Source organism: Pleurotus ostreatus, assembly GCF_014466165.1.
Source record: "Pleurotus ostreatus strain PC9 chromosome Unknown scaffold_1, whole genome shotgun sequence".
NCBI lineage: Eukaryota > Fungi > Basidiomycota > Agaricomycetes > Agaricales > Pleurotaceae > Pleurotus > Pleurotus ostreatus.
The window spans coordinates 1,959,496-1,978,276 of record NW_023503156.1 but is presented as its reverse complement, the minus strand read 5'-3'; the positions used below and the strand labels follow the sequence as shown (position 1 = coordinate 1,978,276).

Below are 18,781 nucleotides of genomic sequence, written 5' to 3'. Positions count from 1 at the left end.
CTCCAATGATGGACGTTTCAGACACCTCCATCTCGGTCCACCGCTGAACGAATGTCGTTTAAAACCAACATACAGGCGTAACCATTAGAATTGCCATCCCAGCCTACCTAGACAAAGATGACCTCCCCCTTGCCAGCGTTTATGACGGCATACCTGCATGCACTCAACAAATCGCTTAAGGTCATCATCCTTTGCAGCGTATGGCTAGGGGTTTCCATACCTCTCCTGTTCGCCCTGTTCTTTTTTTCTACCAGCCGCCTTCTCCGCCAGCCAATCTTTATATTCAATGTGGTCTCTATCTGCATCGGAATTACTATGGGGTTACTAAATATACAAATACTGGTAGGTGTCTCGTACTCGTTGCTTGTACTTTGTCGAGCTCACATCTGGCACAGGTGCCATCTCTCGTTGAACCACTAGTACCAGTGGATCGGCACAGTGTCCTGGCCTATACTTTTTTCAGTGCTAGTGCCCCCATTTTGGTGGAATCTATCCTAATGTTCAGACTGTTTGCGGTCTTCCCTTATCGCCAAACGCCTAAAATAATATTCTTCTCCATCTTCATACCGCTTGGCCTGCTCAAGGCAGGGCGGCTGGGCAACCTGATCGAGTTCATGGTCACATTTTCGGGACTCATTCGGAATGCAACAACAACTGAGGAGATGGGCGAACTCTCTTTGAGGCATACCGGTCCCAAAGTAGAGTGGTTCCTTCAAGTCGTGGATAACTCGTCAGTATACACCTATACTCGTTGAGGCAACCTTCTCATACATGCTTACAGGTTTGCATCTGTCCTATTTTTGTGGCGTCTGAACCTCAACAACTCGCTTTTTCCAACTGGCACGGCTGCATCAGCGCAACCCAGTCAGTTTTCCAATACCACCACCTTCACAATTAATTCTGAGGCTCTTTTTTAGGATCTTATTCCAGCAGGATCCGTACCTTGTTCTGGATCGCGGTATCCAATTTTATCTTCCCAGTGATTGTCAGCATCACTTTGCTCGCCCTCTACTTCCGCGAGGGGGACTACCTCAAGTGCCTTATGTTCCTAATTTCCAACGCCTACATCGAGATTATCGGTGTTCTGATGGCAACGGTATGGTCTGCAAGCACTCATTGGCAAGGATCGGAGAGCCATCCCCCCAACTCCTTCCCAGTCGCCCGATTCGACGGCAACGGAGCAAGCGGCATTCCTACGTCGAAAACCCACTGGGAAGCATCAAATGCCCGTCCATCTACCTCGTTTCCAGTCGTTCGCTTCGACGGCGACGGGCTTAGTATTCCTACTGCAAAGGCTATTCAACCTTCCCCTCGCGAAGATATTTATGGAACTTTGGACTCTTCCGATCCCTTTGGGATATACCGGCCGAGTACTAAAGAATCGGCATAAAATTGTACGCCCGATGTTACAATCTACCCAAAGGAATTACTGATATTGGTTCAAGGTAACGCTGCGCCGTGACCTGTATGTTTGATTATTTAACTATGTATTGACGGGCGCGACTCTTACGATTGTGAAACATTGTACAACCAATATAAAACACGAGTTCCTTTATTTAATCTCGGATGATGTGATCAAGCGCGGCCGGACGTATATTTTAATTTTGTTACACGGCATAAACTGTTCAGTTCAACTAACGGTGCTTAGCGGGTGTCTGCCATTGCATGCGTCGTATTTTTGTATCATAAGTCTTGAAGAAACGCATGGACTCCTTGGTGACCGTGCCATGATACTTGGCATGATCCAGCAAGGCACATCACGTGGTGGACTTCCGTTCTTCTGCCTCACCGGTGTATGTTGACCGCAGAAAGTTGCAGGGTATAATTAGTTGCGTAGGTTCAAGCGCTCCAACTTCCCTGGTTCGTTTTCTCCCCGCACAACAAGTCTGCCATGTCCTCTCCAGAGATGGCATCGACGTCCCTCCGCTCGCCCTTTGGGGACTCCGACACACCTAACCTTACCCCGCGCGCCTCTTACCTTGCTTCATCGGATCGTGCACCCTCTTCGTCACAGCTCATTTCACCTGGAGAACGAGTCGAGAGCAACTCCTACGATGTAGCGGGTGCTGCCACCGCCTCTTCGCCGCTCGCTTCCCCGGACAATACCTTCACTAGAGAACAGAAATCTAGACGGCCAATCATATGGATTCTCCTCGTCCTAGGCATTATTGCCTTGATCTTGGTCATTGTTCTTCCGGTTTATTTCGTTGTGGTTCAGCCTAGAAACCGAAACAGTTCTGCTGCGTCTGCGCCATCTACTGAAGGCCCTGGGGAAACGGATAACAACAATACCCCGAACGTCTCTCCTGAGGCTCCTGTCTTGGCAACAACTGGAGGCGATGGATCAGAGGTTACTGACGAAGATGGCAATAAGTTCACTTACAGGAATTCCTTTGGCGGGTACTGTGAGTTAACGCCGTCGTGGACTCCATCCACTGTTTTGCTTCGGTGCGTTGCTAACTATTTTTGAACATCAGGGGTGTACGATACCAAAGACCCTTACAACAACGGCGCACGACCGAATGCCTGGACACCGCCTCTGAACCAATCATGGAACTGGGGCACGGATAGAATATTTGGGTGAGTTGTTTTCATTCAGTTAGACCAATGCTCAGGCGTTAACATGCTTGTCACAGCGTCAATCTCGGTGGACTCTTCGTTCTCGAGCCATTCATTTCTCCCGCCCTTTTCCAAAGGTATCCTGGCACAATAGACGAATGGTCTCTTAGCATGGCCATGGCAGCAGACACGGCTAATGGAGGGTTGGGTCAGCTCGAAGAACATTACAAGACGTTCATCGTATGTGAATGGAGCTGATTCAGTGTCTCGATGTTCCTCACGTTGCTTGCTGTTAGACTGAACAAGACATCGCTGAGATTGCTGGAGCCGGCCTTAATTGGATACGACTCCCGGTGCCTTTCTGGGCTATAGACTCGTGGAACAGCACAGAGTATGACACTTGTGATTGTTCATCAAAAGTGCTAATCGTGCTTAAAATAGCGGTCATGCCCCTACTGCGCAGGAACCCTTTATGGCGAAGACTAGTTGGAAGTACATCGTTCGCGTCCTTGGATGGGCTCGCAAGTATGGTCTTCGAGTATGCCTAGATCTCCACGCGATACCTGGATCACAGAACGGTATGCCATAATTTTGACGCCGTTAGTTTATTTTATGAAGGTAATATTTTGTTGATCAGGCTACAATCACTCCGGGAAATGGGGACAAGTCAACTTCCTCTATGGCAATATGGGTATGGCGAACGCACAGCGCACCCTCAGCTACATCCGCACATTTACCGAGTTTATCAATCGTCCTGAATGGCGCGACGTTGTTCCAATCTTCGGAATCATGAATGAGGCCCTTACTCGCCTCATTGGCGTAGATATTGCTCGTAGCTTGTAAGTCATGAACCTCCCTTTACACCTTCGGTCTCGCCTCATCCTCTTCCTCATTACAGCTACCAGGAAACCTACCGCATGATGCGTGAAATGACTGGCATCGGCGCTGGCAATGGTCCTTTCATGGCTATTCATGATGGTTTCCGGGCACAATCTGATTGGGCTGGTACATTCGATGGCGCCGATCGGGTCATGCTCGACAGCCACCCGTACTTTGCTTTCAGTGATCGGTCAGCAGTCGAGCCAATAGATAGCGGTACTGACGAGGACTCCGCTGGTGGCGTATGGCCAGCCCGAGCATGCAGTGCTTGGGGGTCGAGTATGCGTACCAGGTCAGTGTCTGACTTTGTTGCTGATGCGGGTCAATAAACTCGTCGTCTTGTTAGTCATACCGCGTTTGGGATCACTTTTGCCGGCGAGTTTTCCAACGGTTTCAACGATTGTGGTCTTTTCCTCAGAGGTGTTCCTGGCTCCCACACCTACGGCGGCGACTGTGGCGATTGGGAAGACTCCAGAAACTGGACGCCCGGCACCAAAGCGGGCTTACAAGCCTTTATCGAAGCCAGCATGGACGCCCTTGGCGATTACTTCTTCTGGACTTGGAAGGTTCGTTGCTTCTTTTTTTATCACTGTGTCGCTGGACTTATATCATGGTCGTAAGATTGGTAACTCCACGGCAGGTTTTGTTGAGGCGCCTTTGTGGTCTTACAAACTTGGTCTCGAGAATGGTTGGATACCGAAGGACCCACGAACCGCCACTGGCAAATGCCAGCGCGTTGGTCAGTCATTGAGACCATTCCCGACTACTTATTCTGCGTGGCAGACTGGCGGTGGTGGATCAGGCTCGATAGCAGCGAGCGCTACGGAGGTGTGGCCCCCTGCAGCCATCTCTGGTGACTCGGGCATGATACCCGTCGGCCAGCTTCCCCTTTACACCACGACCGGAACGGAAGTACGGCTCGCAGGCCCTACGAGTATCTCCACCGCAAGCGAAAGTACGGTGACTGGTGGCCCGATTGAAGCCAGCGGTTGTAGCTATCTCAACGGCTGGGACGCAGTCACGGTTGCTCTTCCTGCCGGTGTATGTACAGGCACTAGTCTCCTTGCCCGCGACATAGCAACTCCCACACAAACTATTCTCGAAATTGCTCCCAGAGCTTCCGTAACACCTCCACCGAAACCATACCACCGAGCTGCTAGACATGAGCGATAGCCACCCGCCTTCTCATGAACCTATATCGGACATTTACTTGACAAGTACCCAGACACTCATTTCTATACCCTCCCTTGAACGAACAAATATTTCCATCCTATTATAATCTTATATTCATCGAACCCTCCTCGTTGATATATGTACAATGGCTACAATCCTTATACACCTTCGAAGACGATGTATGTCTACATGTATTTCAACTCGAGAGTGCCAAAATTCCCAAGTGTTGCGGTCGCCCTCGACGGTTGTCCAGGGCTACGGTAAGTATCATTATGCATGCATTTAGCGCCCTATCGCCGAACTTGGCACGCGCGCGTGCCTGCTCCTCGAAGTTCAAACTGCTTTGTTTCCGAACTTTTTGATGAAACCGCACTGATTGATTCGTGGCCAGCCTCCTCTTTTCCATCAACTATCCTTCTTCCACTACCATTCGCTTTCAATCTATCTTCAATTTTCATTAGACGGTTGCGGGCCGCTGGACGTGCTTGTACAAGTCAAACATTCAGCAGCACCTGTCGAGAGTCGAGACAGGACCCTCGTAATCAATATAATGTGCGCGAATTCTTTATCCGAAACTGTGCAATTTCTGACATATGCTTGGACATGTTGCATATGCACGGCGTTCACAGGGCAACTAGTTCGCGAGTGCAACCACCGGCAGTCAATCTCAAGGAAAGGATAGCTGCACTTCAGCAACGAAATACCGCCCAAAATCCTCATTCAACATCACCACCCGCAGTACCCGTTTCGTCACAAAACTCCAAACATGAAGCACCGAAGGGACTGCGCGACAGGATAGCGAAGTTCGAGCAGAAGGGAGGAGTGCCGATTCCACGAGGCAGTTTCGGGCTGGGTGCTCCGCCTGTACCAGAGAATGGACAGCAGAAACGAAGAGGCGAGTTATACGGGAACAGGATACCAGCGCCAGTTCGGTCTGGCATACTGACACCTCAAGTTACTGGAGGCACCGTAGCATCTTGGAGCAGGTCGGTTTCGTCCCCAGGCGTCCTTACGCCGCAAGTCACTGGTGGTACTTTGTCATCCTGGCGGTCGATGACATCGTCTCCCGACTCTCGAGCGGTGTCGCCCACGGATTGGGACGACATGCCAGAAGACGAGGACGCGACGACTACACTCAAACCGCCTACATTCTCAGACCTTGGCAGGTCACCGTCACAGCCATTTCCTATGGACGACGAGGAGGTCGATAGTAACAATGAATTCGAACCTCCAAGTACAGCCAAGGTTAACATGCCTACCAAAGTCGACATATCATCAGACGGACAGGATGGTATATCCGTCTCGTCTACCTCTGCCCCCGATTCATTTACCTCTCCAACACAATCGCTTGGCATTGGGGAAACTCAGGCAGGGGAAACCCGCGCTCCTTCGACGCCTGACGTGCATGTGCAAGTCTTGGATGCCTCGGCTATACCTTCATCAATTGACATGAATGCCGATCAACTTCTTCCCAATATCCCAGAACCGAAGGAAGATGTCGATCTTCTCTGTAACGAACCCAACGAAGAGCTTACGGCGAACACGTTCCAGCCTTCAGCGCTGGGTCTCATCGATACATTAAGCACTGACGTAATTCATACTGAAGAACACGTAGACCGAGAGCTTGACTTGGACGAACACTCCCTTCCAGAGTCGGCTGGTAGCGTAGAGACTCCTCCGCTACACGCTCAGGAACCCTCGCGTCCTTTAGAGGTGGATGCAAGAAGCGACTTCACTCCTCCTGAAGAAGGTTCACTGGATACAATCCACAGTCTTCCTATCTCAGGCAGCGAACAAGCGACCTCACCTTCCATTGCCATATCACCACCCACAGCACCTGCCGTCGAACACGTTTTACCTCCACTGGCTATTGGAGTTCTCTCTCCCGAGCGACCATTAGCCAGACTTGCGTATGAAGATTCTCCTTCGCCTTCAGAAACACCGACGCCCACCAGCAACTCTTCGACGTCCACTATCCAGCTATCTAGTATTGTTGCGCCCTCGTCCCCACGTCCTCATAGTATTGCTAACCCTCCATCGGAACGTCCCTCTCCCGGTTCGGATGCATTCAGTCCTCCTTCCCACAAGAGTTCCTATTCTGTCTCCCACGGCCAGGAGTTGAATGCCGTTGATGATTTGGACGCGACACACATGAGTTCAGTACCGATGTCGTTTTCGGCTGTCGTTCATAAGAAGAAAACGGAGACTGCCTCTTCGTCTACGACATTCAAACCGCGGATGCCAGCGACGCCAGTCAAGAAACGGGACTCGTATTTAACCGAGCCGCTCACTCCTGGAGGTGGCGAATTAACCAGGCTTGTGGAGGAAGCTGCTCTATTGGAAAGGTTGCTATCTGGCGGAGAGATCCCTAGCGAGATCCAGGACGAAGCTACAGCATCAACGACTCCCCCGGAGGAGTCAGAGGCAGCACCAATGCCCTCTATCCTCGAGAGCCCCCCCGTGGAACCAGAGTCGGGGCACCAGGCCTACAACGAGGATACCGATCGTGTCCGCAGTGGTCCTTTGTCGTCCTTCAAAAGCGCACTTTCGCGGAGTAAGTCCTCGCACGGGCGCACGTCTTCTGAGCAAGCAGTTTCCCCCAAGCAGACCTGGAGACAATCCGCCATACCTCTTCCCCGCGACTCGTTATCGGTGTCACCCCAAGGGGCTGATGGAGAGGTGCCCCCAGCTCCTCCTCCCAAGTCACCGAATAGGATCTTCTCCGGAATGAGGAATTCAATACACTACCCAGACGCTCTTAAGAGACGACCCTCCTATATGATGCCAGGTGCCTACCCCCGCGATAGCGTTTCCGTGTCCTCAGATGATTCCTTTGCCTTAGTCACGCCACCTGATACACTGGGCTTCCTGGGCCCGGACAATAAAGGATCAACCGATACCTTCATGAATTCTAGTAGCAACCTCTCGGTATCCGAGTTTGGTTCTGGAGGACATGTAACCAGAGCTGGCACTGTTGGTCCAGGGTCCTCTCCATCAGCATCCAAGGCTTGGCCCTCTTCATCCCCGAAGAAATCAAAGAGCTTCAGCAGAGCTGCTTCGTTCGCCGGTAAAATGTTTCAGCGCGCAAGAACTAAATCTAGTGGGAGCACTATTAGTGCGTCTGACATAGCCCGTAAGTTGATCTTCCCTGTTGTTTTCACCAATGAATGACGAACATGGGACTTTTATTAGGGCGAATGGCAATTGACGCAATGGAAGAGCCACTTCCTAATATGCTGGTTCGAGAGGACCACACCCTACCTCCGTCCGCGGGTCTACACCCACCTTCACCCACGCATCCTACTTCTCCCAACAGACCTGAATCCTACATCTCTGTGGCATCCACCACTTCTTCTGCTCCAACGTTAGATTTATTTGATGCTTTCCCTTCAGTCCCTCAGAACCCAAGCTTCCATCCCGCAGGAGCTAGGACTTTCTCCCATATTCCTTTCCCTCAGGACAGAGGTACGGATTCATGGCCGCAGCAGTCTTAGCACTTGATACCCTCTCTTGCCTTCTTATCCCCTCTTTAGCCACCATACAGTTGCTCACCCACTATCTCTCGTTTACTTACCAATCCTGGATCATATTCTTGCATAGTCATCGCTTAATCTCGCATGTATTTACAGAAAATTATTCAATCAATGCATATTTACGTGCTTAATTTTTACCCCGCAAGATAGTTACAGAAACTGTTCAAGAATTCTTGATGACCTCGAGCCACAAAGCGACATGATATATAGAGATACCAGTACTGGTTCTCATTTCTCACTTTGCCCTTATTGACCAATCCTTGCCAAAACGTCGCCCATAGAACACAGGTCCAACATTCCTACGTTCATCACTGAGAAATGGCCTGGTATTCGGGGGGTTCGATATGCTATAGCTAAGCACCTTCATAGGCTAAACGGTGCGGAGGCCTGGTAGAGAGATGTTAATAAGGTCGCCGTTAGCAAACGTCAATGAAAGAAACCAAGACCTGCATTCGGCGAAATGGATAGGATCATGTAGGGATAGCCAAAACCAGAGTTCAAATGTGACCTGCATTACCTACGAAGATGTACATAACAATTGAAATATGCATATGGATACAAGTGGTTCCAATATGTGATACATAATTAAATATTCAATTAAAAAGAGAAATCAAGCTCGTGTGGAATGAGCTCTCTTGAGGCTATTCGTAGGCTGAGGACGGGACAGATGCACTGCACTAGATGATCGGGCAGCTGGCATCGCTTTACTCGAAGCGACGGACGGAGGATCTTGTAGCTGAGGGGGTTCTTCGTCGTCTATTAGCTTGCGAGCTTGGGTGAAGAACAAGCGGACGTCACGCTGGCTTATGTTCTCGATAAAATAAGTATTTCCTAATAGTTACAATTAGCCGAGAATCAAAGCAAATGCGCGTTAAACTCGCACCTCTTGGAACCATGAACATTGCGCCAGTCGCAAGGATGAGACTGGAATTATGAATCCGTAGATTGATAGCACCCGCGATGATATAAAACATCTACGCCGGTCTCAGCAGAGGTGAGGAAAGATAGTGATTGATACATACATAGGTGTTGTCCTTGGTTGGTTTGCTCGGCTTGCGACAACCGGGAGGAATAATCAACTCGCCAGAGGCTATAAAATCGCCGTCTCCGAAAACTTTCTCGAACCGCCAATCTGCATTGGCCGCTGGCTGGGGGTTAAGCATTCTAGGTGTATACGCTATGCCTAAATGATAACTCGATTGAGTACATGAAACACTGAATGACAGTAATGGGAAACTCACGTCTATCCACTTCTTCTCCCGTCACAAAATCAACGACGTGCGCATGGGGAACCGTGTCATCATCCCACCCTTCCTCTGGATTGCTTGCGGGTGGCGGCGGCGAATTGGCCTTGCTTTTACTACGACCCCGTGCCCCCCGCCGTTTGTTCTTCGCCCCTAGCGGCACAGGCGTCTCCTGGGGAATTGTTATAACTTCTTTGATATGTGGTACCAAGACAGGACCTGAGGTTGAATCGCGTCGTCCATATACTACTCGTTCCTGACGCCACCACTCCAAAGGGCGGAAGCGGAAACGTTTACTCCTTCGCACACCAGTGGGAGAGCCTTGGCGACTTTCGTTTAACGAAGGGTTAGACAACGGTAGATCCAGAACTCACTTGATCTACTACGAGGTTCTTCGGCTGCTCTCTTAGTTCTCTTAGCAGGTTGTTTCCCCCGCTTGATCTTCGCTTTTTCTGCAGGACTTCTCTGTTGTTCTTCCTCCTGTTCATTGTCGGAGACAACGCCATTCTCCATGGAACCCAGGTCATCGAGTTCTTGCGCAAAGTCCTCCATGCGATCTTCCTCTAGATCTTCCTCCGTGGCTTTACCCTTTCCTTTAGATTTTCGTCGTGAAGGCGAAGCATGATTTGAGGGTGGATGTATAGGTTGGTCGTCTTCATCCTCCTCCATGTCCTCATTCATCGCACTGAATGACACACGGCGACTGTTTCTTGAGTGCGACTGCTGAGCTAATTCATCATCGCTGCCGGAGGCGCCTTGATCGTGAGGTTCAAAGGGTGGGTTGTGTTCAAAACCACCGCCGCCATCATCTTCATCGTCGTCGAAATTGTCATTCGCAGCAAATGACCGGGATAAGCGCGACGGCCCTGCTGAGGTGCTCGCCAGTGAGAAACGGCGGGGGGAGGGTAGCTGGTCGTAGTCCACCAGAGATGGGCGTCCCACAGGACGGGAAGACGACCCAACGCGATGTGCACTTAGAGGTTGCTGGCGCGCATTCCTAAAGTAGTTCAGAGGAGTGCTGGTATCTAAAGGAACACGTCAAATTCACAGCTAAGGAGGATATTACAAGGACGCACTATCGTCCAATTCCATGGACATTTCGCCATCCTCCTCCTCATCCAAAGCAACGAGCTTTTGAGCCTTCTGCTTCTTGGATTTTGGACGTGGAGGTGTCCGCCCGTCTGCCTGGCGCATCACCTCTTCGAATGGCTCAAACCCGTCAGACTTGCGCTCGACATGGCGCACGGGAATGCCTGTCTTCTTGCCAACTTCAGGATTGTCCCCTCGGTAAGGAATGTGGCCCTTTTGCGAGGCGCGTCGAGATGTTCCGATACTACTTTTTCGCGCCGAGCTAGGCATAATATCGGGATGAAGAGAGCGTTGCCAGTTGGTGGTCGTGGTGAAACGCGTGAGGGCCTGTGGTCCTGGGAAACAAACGACAATCGGTCACGCGCCGCGCGATCGACGCGACGTGCCACAATTGGCGAGCCACCCCCTAGCTCCTAACGTAATAACGAGACTCACCGCCGATCGCGAACAATGAGTGCGTTGTCTAAGAATATGGACTCTGGGGAGGTGTCGCAACGTTACTTAGTTACTCAGTGGCGGAGTGTCTTACCAGACGATGTGTTGTACAAATTATACAAGGCCAATAAATTAGCGAACAAACCCATTCATCTACGCTTAGACTTCTTGTGATTTCTGACTGGCATGCCAGCCTCCACCACATCATCATCGCGGTCCATATCATCCTTCCCGCCTTTGACATCTCGCCGTCGTTTGTGCCCCCCCTTCCCTGATTGATCCTTCAGTTCATTGACGGCTATTCTGGAAGCCTCGTTGACACGCTCCTTGAGCAAAGCTATTTCTTCTTTGTCCGTTGGCCACAAGTCCATCTTCTTTCCAATAACGCTCTCGATACGTTGGATGAGTTCGACGTCGTATTGCGTAACGAGGGTAATTGCTTTGCCTGAACGACCAGCACGAGCAGTTCGTCCGACACGATGAATGTAATCTTTTGAATGCGTGGGGATATCAAAGTTGATGACGATATCTACAGACGGAATATCCAGACCGCTAGTCTGATATTATTATCAAGCAACTTGGGATAGGCATGTGGGATACTTACCGACTGGCTACGTCAGTTGCGACTAGAATATTTCGTCCACCACTTTTGAATTTTCCCAAGGAACCTAGCCGTTGACTCTGGCTAAGTTGGCCGTGTAGTGGGATTGCGGAGAAGCCCAGCGTGCGCAAGATGATAGACAACCTGTCGACAATTAAGACAAGTAATACGAAGTCGATAAAATTGACACACCTGGCGGCGTCATTCACAGTCCGGGTAAAGATCATCATGGAGTTCTGGACAAGGGAATTGACAAGATTGACAAGATTGACATCTTTGTCTTTTAAAGGGACGAACAGATAGTATTGCAGGAGGGTGGAAACTGTTTGATACCTCTCGACGTAAGTGTGTCAACGTATGGCACTAGCCGTCGAGCAATAGATAACTCACTTTCCCGCCACCTGTACTTTCACTGGATTTGACAAACTAGTCCGTTGTAGCTTGCTGACTTTCGTTGTCATAGTCGCGGAGAACAGATAAGTACTTCGTTCCCTCGGTATGATCTTTAGGATTTTATCAATGACGGGACCAAAGTCCATATCAAGTAAGCGATCCGCCTCGTCAAAAACCTGAGTTGGTTAAAGGTAAGTAGCAACGACGACTGTACGTACAGACAAGGACGTACGAGGAATTTTATCGTTCTGAGACTGAAGCCTTTCGTCTTTTCGAGGTGATCCAGCAATCGACCAGGGGTAGCAACGATGATATGAGGCTTTTGAGCAAGAACGATCTTTTGCGCCATTTCGTCCATCCCACCGATGATAACTGCACAACGTACACCCATAGCGGAACCGAGGGCTTCAAACTGTTGCGATATCTGGTAGGCCAGTTCTCTTGTCGGGGCGAGTATACATGCAAAAAGTCCAGCAGGATTCTCCCATAGCTTTTGTAGAATTGGTAGCGCAAAGGCTGCGGTCTTCCCCGATCCTGTGGATGCTACACCGATTATGTCTCGGCCTTCAAGTGCGTGAGGAAGGACGGCCGACTGGATTTCAGTAGGAGATGTGAAACTGAGGCGTTCCAAGGCTTCCAACAATGGATCTATCAGGCCGAGTGATCTGAAAGTCTGAGTTTCTTGAGGCTCCTCGGCCTCAGGGGATGGAGATGACATGGTCAGAAAATGTTTCGTTTCGATCAGCTTCAGGGTGAGTTGAGTGTTTGGTGTCAAAAATGCAGCCAAACAAAGGATGCCTCCTCGATCCTCAGACTAAACATCCACGAAAATGGATATGTCAAGATCTCGAGCTGAACGCATCTTTTGGTAGGGGTTCCTGCATACTCGAGAATAACCACAACCACACGGATCCTGGCCACCCTCAAATATATCAGGTACTTCTCCGCTCAACATGGACACATCAATGCCCGCACACTGCATCCGTTCCAATCGACGTTCCATTGATTCATCTTTCACCGCACGCTTTTCGCCGTGAATGTTCCGACCTTAATGCGTGAACCACGATGCTTCATCGTACCCAAGCCCTTATCCCAGTACTTTTCGTGAGTTCTCATAGACCTGAGAGAGGTGTATGATGATCAGATGTTCGTCAAGGGATGATTGATTTGTTAACATCACAGATTCCCTCACTGGGCCGAATTTTGCTCAGCAATCACCGCACCGTCCTGTATGCAGAACGTCAAACCTTAAGCTTCAGCTCCAGGGGCCAGTGTTCCTCCGGTTTCACGAACAGAATACATATAAGTCAAGCCAATGCTCCTATGGGTGCAACATACAGCAGGCTCGAGCCTTCCAGCCCAGACAAATGGCCTCCATATCCGTATTGCCAGATTTGATGTCGGTCTATCTTCAAGCACTCGATAAGACTCTTAAAGTCATCATCCTTTCAAGCATATGGCTCGGGGTCTCCATTCCTCTCCTATTCGCCCTCTTCTTTTTCTCTACCAGTCGCCTTCGCTGTCAGCCAATGTTCATATTCAATGTAGTCTCTATTTGCGTCGGAATCGCTATGGGACTGCTGAACATGCAAACGCTGGTGCGCACATACACAACCATTGTCATAAACATGGCACGCTTACGCCAGGCGTAGGTACCGCCCCTTGTTGACCCACTACGTCTGGTAGATCGACGCGGTATACTGGCTTACACATTTATAAGCACGAGTGTCCCGATCATGGTGGAATCCATCCTGATGTTTCGACTATTCGCGGTCTTCCCTTACCGCCAAACGCCGAAACGACTATTCTTCTCCATCTTCATCCCACTGGGATTACTCAAGGCTGCGCGAGTGGGCAATGTGATTGAGTTCATGGTGACCTTTGCGAGAATTACACGGAGCGCAACAACAAACCAGGAGATGGGGGCACTTTCGCTGAGACATGCTGGTCCCAAAGTAGAGTGGTTCCTGCAAGTCGTCGATAACACGTCTGTATACTCAGACGCTTAGTGTCCGATGTCCCTTTCTGATACATGTTTGCAGGACTGCTTCCGTCCTATTTTTGTGGCGCCTTAACCTTAACAAATCGCTTTCCCCGCCCAGTGCAACTCAACCCAGTCAGTTCATTGTCCAACCCCGCAATCAACGTCAACCCTCATAGTCCTCTCAGATTCTTATTCCTCCAGGCTTCGTACCCTATTCTGGATCGCAATCACCAACTTCATCTTCCCTGTGCTTGTCAGTATCACTTTGCTGGTTCTATACTTCCGCGAAGGGGATTACCTCAAGATTCTCATGTGCATAATCTCGAATGCTTACATTGAGATAATCGGTGTTCTTATGGCCACGGTATGGGCGGCGAGCACACACTGGCAAGCAGAAAACCCTTCTTGGAGCCCTTTCCCCGTCCCCCAATTTCAGAAGGTCGAGTGTACTATCTACACGTCAAAGATCCATTGGGACCCGTCTACCTCTCTTGCAGTAACACGAGACATTCCCGTCTCGAAACCAGAGGATGATACTCGTCCAAGTTTGAATTCCTCTGACACTGTTTAAACATGTCAGGCGATCATGACGGCAATGTCATAGCACGTAAGCTTATCGTTATAACATGTTCAACATGAGTTACTAATGTCACCCTAGGTATATTTACTTGAGTATTTTGACATCCGTTAAAGACAAGATGGTGGGTTGTTCGCACATCCCACGATTACTACGATTGTTGTATACTTCAAGCAATGCCCTTGCTTCCCTTAACACGGCGATGCAGCAGCTTACTTCGTACCGTGCTCCTCGGGTAAGACGCGATACAACAATATCCATTAAAACACTTAAATAGACACTGACAGCGGTGTGACTTATCACATGGGTGCTAAGGTGGCTTGTTCACCACGGCGACCTCCTCAATGGGAAGCACTTGCTGTCCATCTTTGAACGCTCGTTCTCATGTCCAGGCTCTCCAGAAGTGATCTGAATCTGTGTTCCGTGATGCATCTGCATCAGTCGCATAGTACATCCATCAGTTCCTTACTTTGGAACGCAGCCGCGACATTTCTGTCTGGTTACCCACAGGATGATACATCACATTTATAAATGCATGTTGTGCCGCCCTCTCGGATATGTCCCATCAGGAGCCAGCCTTCAAAAACACAATATCATCCTTGATGGCCTCAGTTAGTCTCAGCTATCGCCCCGCCCTCTCTTCCTCCACCTTCCTCCACTCTCATTAGTTCTTAGGCTTCGTCAATGCCTTTCCTAAAGCTAAGACGGTGAGCGCCCCAAGTGCTTATAAGTTATAACGGCAGCGTCTTATGGCTTCTTCAAGTTTATTCTCACGGCAACACCTTCAACTCCCACTGCCAGTCGACGATGAAGGTATCTTTGGGCCCAGCGAAGTCTACGCATCTTCATCCGACAGCAGTCGATCCCCTACACCTCATGGTGTATTACGCTCACTACCAGCGTCAATACCAGAGGATTGCGACGATCAGGGATACCTAGACCCTGACTATGTCATCTTCCACGCACCCGCAGCTGATCCCATCGACTTCGGGATAGCAATAACGGAGCAAGACAAGGAATACTCGTATGAGTGGACTGGCGAGCAGCACTCATTGTCACCTGGAAGCTTCGACAAACGCCCGTTTTCCTTCCTTGAGAAGGAGCTCGGGCCCTCCCCAACTTGGAGCGTAGACTCCGAGCCAGAGTCTGTCAACCCCCATCGGAGCATCCTCAAGCTCCCGGACGAAGTGCTTCGTCAGGTGTTCTTGTCATACGGAGCCGGCACCGACTCAAAACCCAGTGTGCGCTGTGGCCCTCTCTTCCTAGGACAGATATGCCGCAGATGGCGTACAATCGTGCACTCTACTCCGGAACTGTGGTCTTCTTTGACTATCCTGGCAGGCGACCACGTCTGTGTTCCTCGGATGCCACTCCTTAAGGCTTGGCTGAATCGATCCAAGAACTGCCCCCTCAATCTTACTATCGTCTACGATGGTAGAATGCTGGAGCGGCCAGGCAATTTCGGATCCATCGACCTTGTTAGTGAACTCATCCTAACCCATTCTTCCCGCTGGCACACTATGTGCTTCAACTACACCCGAGCAAAACGTCTCATCTCCATGCTCTCACGAATCCCGCCTTGGGGCTTGCCAATCCTTCATAACGTTGAAATATCGTTACGGCAACGGGTCGCTCCACTCGAACAAGCACCAATTTTATCTTCTCTGTTGTCGTGGGCGCCGAGCTTGCGACAATTGACGTGTCGCGGTCTCGCTGGCATTTCCCAAATCACAATACCCACGCAACTGACGCACCTTGACATCGAGGGTCCTCTGTCTACCAAGGACTGTCTCGCGCTCCTACGATCCGGTCGTCAGTTACAGGATTGTCGTTTCCACATGGAGCATTCTCAAGAGGAGAGCTTGGACGATTCTCCGTTGCTCGTCCACCCACTCCGTTCCCTTTATATCTCAAGTCAAGAACATTTGGGGGACTTCTTCGACCATCTAATACTCCCGAACCTCGAAGATCTGGGTATTAGCGCACGATGGACGTCGGCGAGACGGTTACCACCATGGCCACAACGGCAGTTCATATCTTTACTCTCCAGATCATCACCTGCCATCAGGTCCTTCGCTGTTCGATGCTTGCCTATGTCAGACATCGAACTTCTCGAATCGCTGCTATATATGAGTGACACTTTGATGAATCTTGAAGTCTACGTCGTTGGCGGGGGAGAGGGGGGTATCACTATCACGGAGACGGCAATCAGCGCATTGACCTTCAACGACTACCATCACAATCTTTGCCCCAAGCTAGAACAGCTAACACTCTGTGGATGTGTTCGCGCGGCGGATGGCCTGCTCGGGGGTATGCTTGCGTCGAGACGAACGATACTGTACTCGCCTCGAGATGAGGAAACGCATCAGCTACGGCACGTTGAGGTGGCGTTCCCAACCACGAACCATTGTCAGGATGTGTTGTATTTCAAATCCCTTCAACGCGGTGGACTGCAAGGAGAGGTGATGTAGAATAATCAAGGTGGACAGTTAGTCGCGCTCTGGTAGAAATTACGGGTTTGGGCTCTCTTGTGTGTATGCTATGTTTGCTTTCTGGTAGTCTTGGGTATAATCGAGGCTTTGAGGTGGATCGTTCTTCCCTTCTACAATAGTCCCACATCCGAGGCACCAGTCGGCATCCCATAGAGCAACGACTTGCCCAGGAGATACGGCCTTCCGTGGGTCGTCAAAGGTGATGATCACATCACCGTCAGCCCGTCTATATAATGTCTTAGTTGAGATGGAGTGAAGTAGAACAAATCAGACTGACCGCCGGACCGTGCACGGTATGTCCCCCATTTTGTGCCGAAACTTCGCGCGAAGTCGAGTGCCAGCAGGTTGAGATATCCCGATTGGAGGTGAATCAGCCCAAATCCAACTCCACCCAGTTGCGCGGATCGACGTAGCCCACAAGTCGATGTGGTCACTTTATGTGGGTGCTCTGTGAGTGCTCCGTTGAGACTAAGAAGGACAGGTACTTACGTTCCTGGGACAACGTAAACCCGATTATTTGCTATATCTTTCCGTGAGACGAACATCTTCATCGGCATGCCTGATATTCTAGCGTTCTCGCCGATAGTGTAGGTCCACAGACCGTGATGTTCACCTAGCGTTTTATCAGTAAGAAGATCGACAATAGGCCCGGGTTTGGGAGGGATGTATTGATCTATTCAACTCATGTAAGGCAACGTCTCCGAATGTGGGGAATGCATACCGAGGAAGTCTCTAAATTTCCCTTTCTCGCCAACAAAACAGAGACCCATGCTCTCAGGTCGCTCGGCTGTCACCAAGTTATGTTTGCGAGCAATCTCGCGCACTTCGGGCTTCGTGAATCCTCCAATAGGAAACAAAGCGCGGTCCAAGCTAGCTTCGGAAAGCGATGATAGATAGTACGTTTGGTCTTTATGCCGATCAACGGCTCGAAGGAGTTTGGCGCGTGGACCAGTCGACTTCCTTGCATAATGACCTTTGGAGGGTGAGAGGCTTGCCTTCAAGTACATAAGCAAAGAAAGGTACCTGTAGCAAACCACGCCTCCTCGGGTATTGATTCAGAATGAGGAAGGCGATCAAGAAGAGCGCCGAATTTGATCTCCCTACGACGATGAGCAGAAAGTAGCGTATACATTTATTACACTCACTTGTTGCACCAGACGTCAGGGTTCGGTGTGACTCCGGACTCCCATAACCTCAATGAAGGCTCGAATACACGGTTCCAGTACTCACGACTCAAGTCTATCTAGGAGAAACAGTAAGTACATTTCGCGGACGAGTGCAAGAGTGCAGACCATTCGGCAGGGAATATCGAGCGTCCTACAAACTTGCTGTACGTCTTGCCAATCCTTCTCCCATTCACACCCTTTGTCCGTGCCAGATTCATCACGGGTATCCCAATTTCTCATAAAAATAGCCGACAAGTTATAATCCTGTTTGGAGAACATTTGCCCAAAGTTGAATCGGGGGTTAAGACGATAACTCACTTGTTCCGCTAATAACTTGGCCGCAACGGAGGAATCTACTCCTCCTGACATGCCAATAACGACTGAGGTAGAACGATTAGTGGGGTCGAAATTCGATTAGAATTATTGATGTACCACGATCCCCTCGCGAAGGTTGGGTTCTTGCTGCTGCACTGAAGGGTCGACATGTTGTACGTCGAAGGAGTCTTGGTGCTCGTTGTCGAAGTGTAGCCTGCATTTGTTGGCCTGGGCGACAATGGCGGATCGGAATACTGTACCACACGTGATCGCTCTCGCTATAACTATGGCGGCCATTTCAACTTAGAATACGATATTTCCACCATAACTCATTTCGAAGT

General features: G+C 50.1%; 8 protein-coding genes across 8 annotated transcripts; 5 read left to right on the top strand and 3 right to left on the bottom strand.

The window, feature by feature from the left end:
• Nucleotides 1-117: 117 nt before the first annotated feature.
• On the top strand, nt 118-1,390 carry PC9H_000672 (uncharacterized protein; the record flags this gene model as incomplete). The annotated part of the gene is made up of 4 exons (XM_036770327.1): nt 118-342; nt 396-730; nt 782-864; nt 918-1,390. The coding sequence occupies 4 exons, from the start codon at nt 118-120 to the stop codon at nt 1,388-1,390; spliced, it is 1,116 nt and encodes a 371-aa protein (XP_036636172.1).
• Nucleotides 1,391-1,891: 501 nt separating this feature from the next.
• Nucleotides 1,892-4,611, top strand: PC9H_000671 (uncharacterized protein; the record flags this gene model as incomplete). Its single annotated transcript, XM_036770326.1, has 9 exons — nt 1,892-2,405; nt 2,478-2,580; nt 2,637-2,799; nt 2,856-2,935; nt 3,001-3,137; nt 3,197-3,398; nt 3,458-3,730; nt 3,785-4,004; nt 4,060-4,611. The coding sequence occupies 9 exons, from the start codon at nt 1,892-1,894 to the stop codon at nt 4,609-4,611; spliced, it is 2,244 nt and encodes a 747-aa protein (XP_036636171.1).
• A 603-nt stretch (nt 4,612-5,214) lies between these two features.
• PC9H_000670 (uncharacterized protein) lies at nt 5,215-8,105 on the top strand (the record flags this gene model as incomplete). The annotated part of the gene is made up of 2 exons (XM_036770325.1): nt 5,215-7,744; nt 7,804-8,105. 2 exons carry the CDS (start codon nt 5,215-5,217, stop codon nt 8,103-8,105), a joined length of 2,832 nt encoding a protein of 943 aa, XP_036636170.1.
• Nucleotides 8,106-8,754: 649 nt separating this feature from the next.
• On the bottom strand, nt 8,755-10,747 carry PC9H_000669 (uncharacterized protein; the record flags this gene model as incomplete). Its single annotated transcript, XM_036770324.1, has 6 exons — nt 8,755-8,975; nt 9,028-9,118; nt 9,167-9,327; nt 9,386-9,709; nt 9,763-10,413; nt 10,465-10,747. 6 exons carry the CDS (start codon nt 10,745-10,747, stop codon nt 8,755-8,757), a joined length of 1,731 nt encoding a protein of 576 aa, XP_036636169.1.
• A 314-nt stretch (nt 10,748-11,061) lies between these two features.
• On the bottom strand, nt 11,062-12,624 carry RRP3 (ribosomal RNA processing protein; the record flags this gene model as incomplete). Its single annotated transcript, XM_036770323.1, has 5 exons — nt 11,062-11,464; nt 11,517-11,657; nt 11,706-11,846; nt 11,904-12,082; nt 12,139-12,624. 5 exons carry the CDS (start codon nt 12,622-12,624, stop codon nt 11,062-11,064), a joined length of 1,350 nt encoding a protein of 449 aa, XP_036636168.1.
• A 649-nt stretch (nt 12,625-13,273) lies between these two features.
• On the top strand, nt 13,274-14,581 carry PC9H_000667 (uncharacterized protein; the record flags this gene model as incomplete). Its single annotated transcript, XM_036770322.1, has 5 exons — nt 13,274-13,504; nt 13,559-13,893; nt 13,949-14,026; nt 14,092-14,404; nt 14,549-14,581. The coding sequence occupies 5 exons, from the start codon at nt 13,274-13,276 to the stop codon at nt 14,579-14,581; spliced, it is 990 nt and encodes a 329-aa protein (XP_036636167.1).
• Nucleotides 14,582-15,216: 635 nt separating this feature from the next.
• PC9H_000666 (uncharacterized protein) lies at nt 15,217-16,938 on the top strand (the record flags this gene model as incomplete). The annotated part of the gene is made up of 1 exon (XM_036770321.1): nt 15,217-16,938. The coding sequence occupies one exon, from the start codon at nt 15,217-15,219 to the stop codon at nt 16,936-16,938; it is 1,722 nt and encodes a 573-aa protein (XP_036636166.1).
• A 39-nt stretch (nt 16,939-16,977) lies between these two features.
• PC9H_000665 (uncharacterized protein) lies at nt 16,978-18,494 on the bottom strand (the record flags this gene model as incomplete). The annotated part of the gene is made up of 8 exons (XM_036770320.1): nt 16,978-17,185; nt 17,237-17,392; nt 17,449-17,632; nt 17,681-17,932; nt 17,983-18,059; nt 18,105-18,202; nt 18,252-18,389; nt 18,444-18,494. The coding sequence occupies 8 exons, from the start codon at nt 18,492-18,494 to the stop codon at nt 16,978-16,980; spliced, it is 1,164 nt and encodes a 387-aa protein (XP_036636165.1).
• Between the last annotated feature and the right edge of the window lie 287 nt (nt 18,495-18,781).